Source organism: Adiantum capillus-veneris, chromosome 7 (genome assembly GCF_014529385.1).
Source record: "Adiantum capillus-veneris isolate H3 chromosome 7, ASM1452938v2, whole genome shotgun sequence".
Taxonomy (NCBI): Eukaryota; Viridiplantae; Streptophyta; class Polypodiopsida; order Polypodiales; family Pteridaceae; genus Adiantum; species Adiantum capillus-veneris.
In genome coordinates, this window is record NC_140937.1 from 48,590,153 (window position 1) to 48,602,286 (window position 12,134).

The 12,134-nt window shown below is 46.0% G+C and overlaps 1 protein-coding gene across 2 annotated transcripts in view; it reads left to right on the forward strand.

The window, feature by feature from the left end:
- The first annotated feature begins 1,684 nt into the window (after positions 1-1,684).
- LOC147453809 (beta-carotene isomerase D27, chloroplastic-like) overlaps positions 1,685-12,134 on the forward strand; it is a 53,284-nt gene continuing 42,834 nt past the window's right edge. The window contains exon 1 of one of the 2 annotated variants that reach the window (XM_086517199.1): positions 1,685-1,946. In XM_086517199.1, coding sequence (XP_086373325.1) covers positions 1,704-1,946 — 243 coding nt within the window. In that variant the 5' untranslated portion in view covers positions 1,685-1,703. The remainder of the gene's footprint in view (positions 1,947-12,134) is intronic. The other variant, XM_086517201.1, reaches the window with a different exon arrangement.

Below are 12,134 nucleotides of genomic sequence, written 5' to 3' on the forward strand. Positions count from 1 at the left end.
TGTTGGGGAGGGGTATTTTTTTACAAGTTACATAAGCGTGTAAGTTAGGGACAGGCCCCCAATAATTTATCTCTCAAGCTTAAAAATAAGGGAGGGGGGTATCATATTTAGGGGGAGGGGGACCTGACTCAGGTTGATTACTTGTAATGATTGGTCATCGGTGTGCACTAGAACTCGGATGAATTTTGGGAAAGATTTTTATCAGGTCACATATCAAATTTTGCATCAAGCCGATTGTAGATAAGGGCTGATTTGGAGCAGGTCAAGAGTTGATTTACACCAGCTTTGGATGGGTCAGATTAAGAAACATCGAGGGTACATTTAGTTATCAATAGAAGTGGTTCCTTAGTACATTGCCAGTCACTATGCTACACACTCTTTGACTAGTTTTACTTAGTTAGATTATGTGAGATCTAAATTTTATATGTAAGATAGGGGTATGATAGTTTTCTTTCTTGATTTTTGTATAGCGTAGAAAGGGGGTTATATTCCCTAATATGAGTCGTATATAGGGGTTGTATCAAAGTTGTCCGCCGCGTCTCGTTTTTGTATATAGAGTGAATCCCCTGGGCTTCACCGTTGCCACAAAGGCTAGCCCACCATTGACGAGCCGATTTTTGGAAGTGCATAGCTACATGGCATAGCTTGGAGGACTTCGTGAAGCCCTCGTCTCCAAAGGCCGCATCAAATTGCTAGATGAAAGCCAATACTTTGTCGGTGGCACCAAAGGTGCCATCATAGGTGAGAAAAGAGATACTCTTTCCTCCCTCTTTAAACTTCTTGAGCTTTTGTGATCTTTGCTATGCAGGGTATGATTTGTGATGTCCTCCCCTCTTGTTATTCTCTAGGAGAATAGCCATAGCTTTCGTCGGGAGAGGAGGAAGGTGAAGAAGAAGGAGAAGAGGGTGACCTCTTTCTTTACCTTTTCTTCCTTTGTTTCTTCTCTTCCCTTTCGGAGTGACGAGGAGAAGGACTGTGTGTTGACCCTCGTCTTCGTGGAACCACATCTTCAGAAGAACTTAAGGATTCATTACTTTCTTGTTCTTTGGATTCCTCCTCTTTTATGGGAGAGAGTCTTCTTTTGGGGGTCTCATCAAGAGGCCTCCTAAGCTCTCTCTCTCCTCTTGGAGAGGAAGGGAAATCCCATAAGCACGAAGTTGTTGAGTAACTTCTTCACAAGAAGAAGAAGAAGAAGAAGAAGAGAGTTTTAACGTCGTAGGAAACTATCCCAAGAGACCTTAAAGATCTAGCCAACGAGGAGTTGAACTCGAGACCTGTTATTCAAGAGGGAAATGGCATAACCAGTCTACCACGCTTGGGTGAGAGAGAGAGAGAGAGAGGGGGGGGGGGGGGGAGAGAGAGAGAGAGAGAGAGAGAATCTGTTCATGAAGTGGGATGGCTCACGAGACTTGTGCAATTATGTTTCAGTAAGATTTTCCCAGCAAAGAACTGGCAGGTGAAAGATCCATTAGTTCAATAAAAGACAAAATAATGAACATTTTGAAGAGCATCACCCACCACTTTACGTCATAATCACATTATCAAACCAATCCCAAACCGTGCATTTTCCAAAAAATAACTTCTCCTTTTTCATTAGCAAAAATGGGGCGGTTTTTCATGCTGGCCTTTTTGTCTTCTCGGATTTATTCCCTCGCCTTATCAAATAATCTTACTTTCATTTGCTTGTGTTTTTTTTTCCACAAATGACGAGTGGTGTTGCGATGCTCGTCAGCTGCGGTGCAGTGGCGCTGCACTTGTCTGCCTTCAATGGGGACTTTGGCCGCTGCTCTTCTTCACCATCAACCTTATCTTCTTCTTCCTCCTCGTCCACAGGCAGTGCAAGAACCGACCCTTTTGCTAACAAGAAGCAGTACAAAGACTCCCCACTTGACCTCCTTTTCATCAATGGCTGCAGGCAGGTCTACGGTAGTCTCGCAGGCTGGCAGGTTCTCTTTTTCTTGCTGAGTTACGCTTAGAGAGAGAGAGAGAGAGAGAGAGAGAGAGAGAGAGAGAGAGAGAGAGAGAGAGAGCTGCACTGCATGATACAAACCCTGCCAAGGAACCATGTTTTGCTATCTTTACTGAAAATTACAACACCTTTGTCTATCAAGACAAGCTAGATTACTCTCTTTCAAGAAGGGGAGATGTCACAAACTACTTACGTGTCAAAGCCCTGAAGAATGGAGCCAACTTGCAGATGCCTGCCGAGGGGCCTAAACCCTAAGAAAAACAAGTAACAGAAGAAGAAGTCCTACTAACTTATGGGGACCCCATCCTATGGGGCCCTAAGTGACATAAAGGATTAGAATAAAGCTGGACCCTCACACACACACAGTGTGGAAATGATGATGTGGCAGGCTGTACGGATTTTTCTCGATTTGCGTTGATTGCTGATGTGGCAGTTATATGGAATTCCGTGATTTACGCTGGCAGCTTTTTGGCATTGCTTTTGGACCAGAAGCTTTTGAGTGTAAATTGCTTTTCATAGGCAAAGGTCCTTTAAATATGTGCTAAGAGCTCGTTCTCTAGCATGCTTCTTGGAGAAGGTGCAGAGTCTAGAGTACTGGCTTGTACTGTGTTGATGCAATATAAAGAAATACTGAAAGGGGCGCCAAGGTTTGGGGCCAATACTCTCTGGGATGGAATTCCACCACTCCGTGTTGCGTGTCATCTCTCTCTCTCAATTCAATTGTTATTGAAGTGCTAAAAGTCTGTTCAGTCTGTTCTTTTCCATTGGCACGTGGTGCCCGTCATGTGACAGTGATATCAGAGCATTAGGCGTGTTCTTTTTTGAAAGCATACCGGTCCTACCAAAGAGCAGACAGAGCTACTGGAATGAGCTACTGTAATTTTACATGAAGTATCTTTGGGTCCTGACCCCGGACTTATTAGCCACTCCCACCCTTCATACATCGCGCATCGTCTTCATCGCTCATGTCTTACCGGGCATAAGCGATAAAGATCACTTGCAAGAGAAGGATCCAAGATTTGTTTTGAGTTGCTGTTTTTCTCAGAGGCAGTGCCATGCAAATGTTGATGTCTATAGCTACCAAGCCGCACACTCCAAGGACTTGGCAAGCTTTCAAGAAAATTTTTGCCCGAAGTTCTATGGTTTCTGATATCTTCCTTCGGAGTGCAACTTCTGGCAGAGTGGGGTATCTTGAAATGCTTGTCATGGAAACCCTAGCAGATTATAACTTGAAATTTCTCGACATCCCTCAGTAGATATCTCTTCAATAGGTGCAGCGGAAGTGAATGTTGAACTTTGCTCAAGAGAGTGCTCCGAACTGTGCTCAAGGTTCCTTGTTCTTAGGGAAGGGAGAGCCTTCCGTGCTTTAATGAGAGAGTGCAAGTGATCACAAACAAAGTGAATAGACACTGTGCGTGAAGGTGTTGAGATTGAGGGATAGAGAGAGAAGAGAATACGACACCAGGGAGTTGTAAACCCCTCCTCCAAGGGCCCCACTCTCAATGGCGAGAGTGGTCTACTATTGATTGCGCAATCTGATACAAGATGCTAATGCAAACCTAATGGGGCTATGTCGAGGCCGACGGTGTGGACGACGATGACGAGACTATGGCTGGAAACTGAATGCTTCGACGACGACGGTGACGACGACGACGACGCTATCTGCTACCGTGACTTTGTTTGCAACAAACGCTGTCCTTGGAATCGTTGGATCTGTTGCTCTTCTATCTGCTGAATTTGCTGCCCTAAAACGCTGAGTCCTTGTCAAAAAGGCTGGTCCATGGGCTGCAAAAACGCTATGATGCAGGTGTTGAAATGCTGGTGGAAAATGCTAGGCTGCTGGCTGAAATGCTGGTGCAAGAAACGCCAATTGCAGGGCTGGAAAAAATGCTGAGTAGGTTGGTTTAAAAACGCTAATTGGCTGGTTCAAAACGCTGAAATGCTGAGCTTTTGCTGGCTGAAAACCCTTGCTGAAAACGCCAAGGATTAGGGCTGAAAACGCTGAAGTGGCCTTGTGGAAAACGCCAGGCTGCTGGGTTCTTGTTCTTGCTGAGAGTGGGCCTGTTGAGCAATGCTCCTGCTGCCTCCTCTGCCAGAAGGTGCTAACTCTGGGTTGCTTATATATTATCTTAGCAAAATTGCCCTACCTAGTTCCCAACAAAAGTCACTTAATAAATAAGTGAAAAATGTCAAAAATAGGGAAAATAGGTTTAAATGCACTGGAAAATTCCCCTTATGGATTCTGATGGGAATGCTGATGATCATGCTGTGTGCAACCGGAGGATATGCATGTAATCTAAGTGTTTGGTCATGCACAGTCTGCAAACAGACTCACAAAAGTGCCAGATCACTTCCTATTCTAGATTGACTTGACTGGCTGAACCTTGGTTGTGCTATAGCTTGTCCATAGATACATATATTTGAATGTGTCACGTGACATGTCTCTTCACGAGTTGATGACCTTAGAGGTCCGATGTGATTACTATGTCTTCGGACTACCATGGCTGCCAGAGGAACACTATCTGTCTAAGAGCTAATGGACGATACTGTGGTCAGCTACGATCTTATGGAAGGAATCTAACCCTGAGATTGTTTTTTCTAAGTTTGAGTTCTGTTTGAGAACTTGTTTGGTGATCCGGTTTGAAATTTGTTTGAAATGGATGGTATCTGTTTTGAACCTGTTTGGTGCCGATTTGAATTGTTTGACTCTGGTTTTAAATAGTGGTTTCAATGATTGGTGATTTTACTCCCGGGTGGAGGAGTGAGAAATATTGTTTTGGTATTGTTTGAACCTCGGAACGACGCAGGCCGATGCCTGGGGAGCGTTTCGTTGTATGTTTGAAACCTCAAAACGATGCAGGTTGCCCAGTTTCCCCGCATCCAAAGCACTTCCCTTCCTTGCTGTAGTGAGCTCTCATGAGGAGTGAGTTTGGGTCGTGCATCTTTCTTTTCTGGGTTGCTCTTCCTCTTTCTACTTTCATTTGTCGAAGTCTGTTCAGCTCTTTGTGTCATGATCTCATTGGTGGGGTAGGTCAAACTGCCTTAGTAAATGGCAAAACTCGGTTTTGCATGACTCATCAACTCCTGAATGGAAGCTGACTTTTGTTCCAAGCAGTGATCTCGGATCTCTATAGGAAGACCCAAGGTAAATCGCTTAATCTGTTCTTTGAACAAGATCTTCTTAAATGAAGAGGCGGGTAGAAAAGAGCTCCAGAATCTCTCGCAATAAGCGTCCAATGTATCCTTCTTGGTCATCCGAAGATGGTTCCAAGCATTTCGTATATCGCGTTCATACTCTCGAGTCAGCCAAGAAGAAATAAAAAGCCTCTTGAATTTCAGCCATTTAACTGGCGCAGTCTTGTTTAATAGAAGCGTGGACCGGCAAGTTCGAGCATTCCCCTTACAGTAAGAGACAGTGTCACAAAAATACGGAAGCGTAAACTGACTTTTAATTGTACTTCAAATACTGAAGAGAATTAGAGGGAGAAAGAGAGAAAGCTTGACACTTCATTGGGGACCAGAAGATGGGCTGGTCCCCCCCCATAAAGAGATTATCTTTATTACTAAGAGAGAATCTTTACAAGCATAAGAACGGGGCAATAGCCCGTCCTCTATTCTTTCTTTTCTGCTTCTGACTGAGAGAGTGCGAAAGCTACTCTCTGAATACTGAGAGAATATTCTCTCTACTATGAGATTTTGGGAAGCTCTCGAAACGAGAGTCCATCTTCCACAAAACTCAACGGAAGCTCTCGAAAATGAGAGTCTACCTTCCGCTAACTGAGTCCCTTTATGCATAGTTATTCCTGCAACAAAAACAAGGGAGAAACACGCAAAATGCACGCACACATGCTTGCTGTAATTTTCTGCACATAACCTGAAAATGTTACCTGAGCACCTTCCAGAGCTGAAATAGAGACCTTTTCCGCGATGGAATTGCACGAAACTTTGTGTATACGTAGTGTAGGTAAAGAAGAACCAGATTCTATATGTATTTTGCTGAAATTCAGCCTAAAGGAGGTGATTAAGGGCTGAAAACAGAGAATTTACAGCCACCACACTCTACGAAGAGAGTGCTTGCTGCAACTTCTCGCGATGAAACTTCACCAAAAGCTGGCTATGACGATGAGAAACCTTGTTCTAGACAATGGGAGCACGAGGCCACCACATATGTCGCAAGGGGCTTCTCTCAAGCTTCCATGGAGGGCTCCAATGCGTAGAGCATACTCACAATAGGGGGGGTAGGAGCACTGCCAACATTGAAAATGGGGGAGGGGGGCCTTCTAAATAGCCATGAGGGAGAGGGGGCGCTAGGAAGAGAGAGGGTGAGAGTGAGAGTGAGAGAGAGTTAGTTTGCATTGGTAAGTGTGTACACAGAGTTGTTAGCTGCTCCCCAGCGCAATGCCGTACCGACACTGCTCTGGCATTACCTGTTCGCACTTGTCTGATCATTTGGTCCGGCATAGACAATTTAAAAATACCTTAACTGACTTATCCTAAGGCCGTAAAATGATTCAGGCCTTAGGGTTATTATTCTAAGGACCCCATCTCATTCCTGTGCTTGCACTAGCGCGCGTAATTTTCTGAGCCTGAAATCTGAGGCTACTATCTACCCCTTCATTGAAGACCCGATTTCCCAATCACTAGGGCTTCATGGTATTTTTCTGCTAGGGTCTCCCTGAGGTGCTCTGGCACAAACTTGGGCGCACCTGAGGCCCCAGAACTGCTAAATCTATTCTGATGTGCATACAACTAATTAGATAATTCTTTTCTTGTAAATAAATTAATTATTTACAAAGTCTGACATAGTTACAGACAACTCTCCGAATCTTATAGTGCTCTGAGTAACACCCTCCTGCGAAAGCGATGTCAAACTGTTGTACAAAAGACAAAGCCTTCGAAGCATCTCTACAACCAGAAAACGTGTTAAATTTAATTGATTGTCCACCTTCCTTATACTCTCGGACTTTTTTGCTTTTTGTCTTCCAGACAATCATACTGGTTGGCTTTGTAAAACTTCTTCTTCTTTGCATAAAAGTTGCTGTCATCAGAGTCCGAACTGCTTGTAGATGAGTCCTCTGTAGAATTGTCAATCACGGGGCGAGATTTAGGCTTCTGTGCCTTTTTCTTGCCCTTTCTGAAGCGTTGCTTTTTGCTTCCCTTTTTGCCTTTTCTGTCTTCTTCGCTCGAGTCAGATGAGCTAGAAGAACTGTAAGAAGAAGAAGAAGAAGAAGAAGAAGAAGAAGAAGAAGAAGAAGAACCGGGTACTCCTTCAAATCGAACATGCTTCTTCTGCTTTCTTGCCTTTTCAAATGTAGACTGACGACCTAAATAACCCGGGAAGTCAGTGCCTTTCTTCTGCTTTTTGTCGTGCTTTTTAGCTTTGTTTTGCGCGTCAAACAGCTGAGCAATTCGTGCATCAACCACCTCTTCTAATTCTTTCTCTGTATACTTCTTGGGAGTAGGAGGTTTCTTGAGAGCGGGTTTTAGAAGTGGTTTTGTGGTCTTCTGCCACTGTGTGTGCACCTCCTCGAAAGAAGTCTTGCTTATATATTTTGCCAATTTCGGGTCCTTGGCAAAATTAGGCATCATCTTTGTTGCATTGCCGATCAATTGTCGACGCTCGATCTCTTGACGCTCCGCCTGAGTAGGCTGAGGTGGGCCATACTCGCGTGAATCTTCGTTGCGATCCCTTCCCACATCTCCGGATGCAGAGGGAGTCCATTGATCTTTGCCTGAAGCCATAGGTGTCGCGAAAAAAAAAGATCGGATTTCCCGTAGAAGAGAAATTGGCCGTGCTCTGATACCACTGTAACAGACTTGGACATTCCAAGTCAAGAATCAACCACGGCACCACAAATAATCACTTCAAACAGTTCACAGTTCACAATTGATTCGACACTGGCCCGGCGGAGTTCCGTGCCTAGAGATATTGGCCCCAAAGACTGGCGCCCCTTTTGGTATTTCTTTTTGTATTAATCTATGTTCAAAGTACAAGAGTGCGGGTAGGCGCTCACACTCAGACTCTGGGTCCAGATGCTCTGAGCTATGAGAGCCTGCCTGCATATTTAAAAAGTACAAGGGATGCTAAAAGTAGAGCCCTAGAAGCTGGTAAACTCAAAAGCTCTCCAATAAAATAAAGCAGGTTCTCTCTCTCTCTCTCTCTCTCTCTCACAAGCTCTCTTGAGCCCATAGCCATAAAGCAAAAAGCTTCTCTCTTTTTAACTGCGTAGCCAGCCCAAAAAGCAAAATTGCCCTGCTACCGCAAGATGCGCCGCCTTTTACGGATGCCACGTCAGCAGCCTGTCCGTATGGCAGTGCCACGTCAGCAGATACGGTAGGTTTCCCGCGGGGCTGTTTTGAGCAGAAGGCAGCCACGTCATCATTCCTACATTTGCCAGAGGGTGTGTACCAGGCAGCCACCAGTCACCAAGTGGGCAGCCACGTCACCAGTTTGTGACATCCTCAGCTGCCCTCGATCTCTCTGGCCTGTCTTCATTCTGTTCTTGCTGTGCCCTTTTAGGGCACTTCGTGGAGACGTGCCTATGTTCCCTGCATCCAAAACACTCCCCCTCTTTGATGTAGTTGGCCCTCTCCCGAAGACTCAGCCGGGGTCGTGAATCCTTGTCTTTCTTTTCTTGAGAACTCTTTCTCTTTCTACTTTCATTATTAGAGTTCTGATGGTTCTTTAGTCAAGATCTTATTAGTGGGGTAAGTTAGATTGCTTGAATGTATGGCAAAACCCCGTTTCGCATGACCCATCAATTCTTGAATAGAATTTGACTTTTGTTCTAAACAGTAATCTCGGATCTTTGTAGGAAGTCCGCAGCAAACCGCTCAATCTGTTCTTTAAACGAGACCTTCTTAAATGAAGAGGCTGGTAGAAAAGAGCTCCAAAATCTCTCGCAATACGCGTCCAGAGAATCTCTCTTGGTCATCCGTAGATGATTCCAAGTAGTTTGCATATCTCGTTCGTACTCCCGAGTCAGCCAAGAAGAAATAAAAAGCCTTTTGAATTTCAACCATTTAATCGGAGCTTCCTTTCTCAGTAGAAGGGTGGACCACCATGTTCGAGCACTTTCCTTGAAAAAAGAGGTAGCCCTCCGAATCTTGGAGTGCTCTGAGTAATGCCCTCCAGAGCATAGTTACAGGGGACGGGGCCTAGGACCGCCTAACGTCCGGGGACGGAGGGAAACGGTCAGAAATTCATCCGACCGGTGGGGTTGCAAGCTGCCGGCGGACGGGGACGACGGGCAGAATTTTAAAATTTGAAAAAATGGACCGTTTTTAACGGTTGCTTGCAGCCAACGTTCAGTTCTTTGGGGGGGGGGGTTTGGCCCTTGGGAGGCTATAAAAGCACCCTTGGGCCTCATCTTCTCTCAAGCTCTCCTCTCTACGGTCTACCGTCTACTCTCTACACTCTACGCCGTCTACGGTCTACCTACAAGCGCTCAAGCTCTACCCTTGAGTCTCTCTACCCACTCTCTCCCTCTTCTACCCTCTCAACTTTGAAGCTCTCCTCTACTCTCTCTCCACACAAGCTCTCCTCTAAGCTCTTAGCTCTACTCTCTCCACCATCATGTCATCTCAAGCTAACTCCACTTCTCAAGTTGGCTCTTCTTGAAGGAGGCCCGCCGTGCAAACATGGTCTGGTGGGATGAAGTCGACTCTACAACGCGTGGTAAAGGTGGCGGTGCAAGACCATGGACGTGCAAGCTATGTCCGTACAAAAGAACGGGTGGTGCAAACAAAGTGCGAGTCCATCTTCTTCATGAACCCGGTCACGAGATGAAGTTTTGCCCTCGAGTATCTCCCGAGAAGAGGTTGGAGCTTCTTGAGAAGCTCGCGGTGTATGAGGTTGCGGAAGCGGCCAAGAGGGGCCGTTTTGTTGCCGTTGATCCCTCCGCCACGGCGACACCACGAGAGCAAAGGGAAGCCAGCCTTGACGACACCTCTCAAGCGTTCAAGACAAATGCATCTCTACGGTCCTCTTCCGTTGCTCATCGCCAAAGCACGCTCAACGAAAATTGGAATCCTAAATTGAAGGACGAGGTGGATAGGTCGGTTGCCCGATTCTTCTTCCACGACCACATTGCCTTCCACGCTTCGCGGTGAGTTTCCCTTTGCATATACACATTGCAATCTCCCATTTTGTATTCATTATGGGATCTCGACTCTCGACTCTCCATACTAACACAACATGCTCTATTTTGTGTGGATAGGTCTCCATACTTTCGAACCATGGTTACTAAATAGGGGAATATAGCTCCTCTTATGTGCCACCTTCATCGGAGAGGCTTCGCACCACCCTCCTTGACAAAGAGAAGCTTGCCGTGGAGCAAGCGGCTCAAGCAACAAAGGATTTGTGGGAGACCAATGGCGTCCTCTCCTTGTAGATGGATGGAGCGACACCCGCAAGTGGTCCATCCACGGAGTGGTGGCCTACTCTCGGGGGGGAGATGTACTTTGTGGAGTCACATGATGCATCCAACAGTGGCAAGGCCGCGGAGATGCTTGTTGCGGAGTGGACAAGCACCATAGAGATCACCGGCCCGGAGAATGTCCTTTGTATGGTTGCAGATGGAGAGGCGTCAAATAGGGCAGCCGGGGCTATCATTGAGGGCATGTATCCTAGCATCCATGTCACATTTTGCATGGCGCATTGCCCCAATAACCTCCTCAAGGACATAGGGAACTTGTAATGGATTTCACCCACCATTGGTGACGCCTCTCAAATTATCTCCTTTGTGCTCAACCATCAAAAAGTGCGCCATAAGTTCTCAAACAGGAGCCACTTGTCCTTGCTCAAATATTCAGAGACAAGATTTGCATTTAATTGGCTTATGCTATGCCGCTTGTCTACATGTGGCGGAGCCTTAAGGGGCCTCTTTCTCAGTGATAAGTTCGAGGCCATGTCGGAGTCTACATCAGCAACAGGATTGAAATGCCGAGAATGGGTCGACGACGCCGCTTGGTGGGAGGAGGTGAAGACTCTTGACGCCATGGTCAAGCCTATTCTACACCTACTTCGAGTTGTGGATGGCTTGTAGCCATGCATCGGCTGTAAGGTGCAGCGGAATGAATGATGAACTTTGCTCAAGATGAGTGCTCCGAACTGTGCTCAAGGGTTCCTTTTACTTACGGAAGGGAGAGCCTTCCGTTCTTTAATGAGAGAGTGCAATGGATACAAACAAAGTGAATGGACATTGTGAGTGAAGGTGCTAACACTGAGAGATAGAGAAAGAAGAGAATACGACACCAGAGACGTTGTAAAACCCTCCTCCAAGGGCCCCACTCTCGATGGCGAGAGTGGTCTACTATTGATTGTACAATCTGGTGCAAGATGCTGATACAAATTTAATGGAGCTATGTCGAGGTCGACGGTGTGGACGACGAGGACGAGGCTAATGCTGAAAACTGAGTGCTTGAACACGTACTTGCTATTGTTGCAAAAACGCTACCTTGCTAGGCTTCATGTTGCCGAATTGGAGCGACGACGAGGCTATGTCGAGGTCGACGGTGTGGACGACGAGGACGAGGCTAATGCTGAAAACTGAGTGCTTGAACACGCACTTGCTATTGTTGCAAAAACGCTACCTTGCTAGGCTTCATGTTGCCGAATTGGCTGATGCAAAACGCTGATATGCTGCTCTTCTATCTGCTGAATTTTGCCTTGCTGAAAACGCTGGTATGGCATTGCAATAACGCTGATGCAAGTTGGCAAAAAAGCTGAAGTGGCTGGTCTCTTAAGCGCTGCTTTTCTGCAGCAAAACGCTGATCATAGGCTGCTGAAAATGGCTGGTTTTGAGGGCTGAATATCTGCTGCTGCAGAATCGCTAATTGCAGGGCCTTGCTTGCTGAATGTCCTTGCTGAAAACGCTGGAGTCCAGGTGATGAAAAACACTAGGCTGATGGGGGTCTATTCTTGCTGAGAGGGAGAGGGAGAGGGAGACGCCTGCTCCAAGGGGGCCTTGCCTGTGCACTTTCCTCTTCTTCTGCTAGATAGTGCTAGCCTTAGGTTGCTTATATATTATCTTAGCAAAATTGTCCTACCTAGTTCCCAACAAAAGTCACTTAAAAATAATAAGTGAAAAATGTCAAAAATAGGGAAAATAGGTCTATGCACTGTAAAAATGCTCCATGTTTTGATGGAAATCCGATGATCATG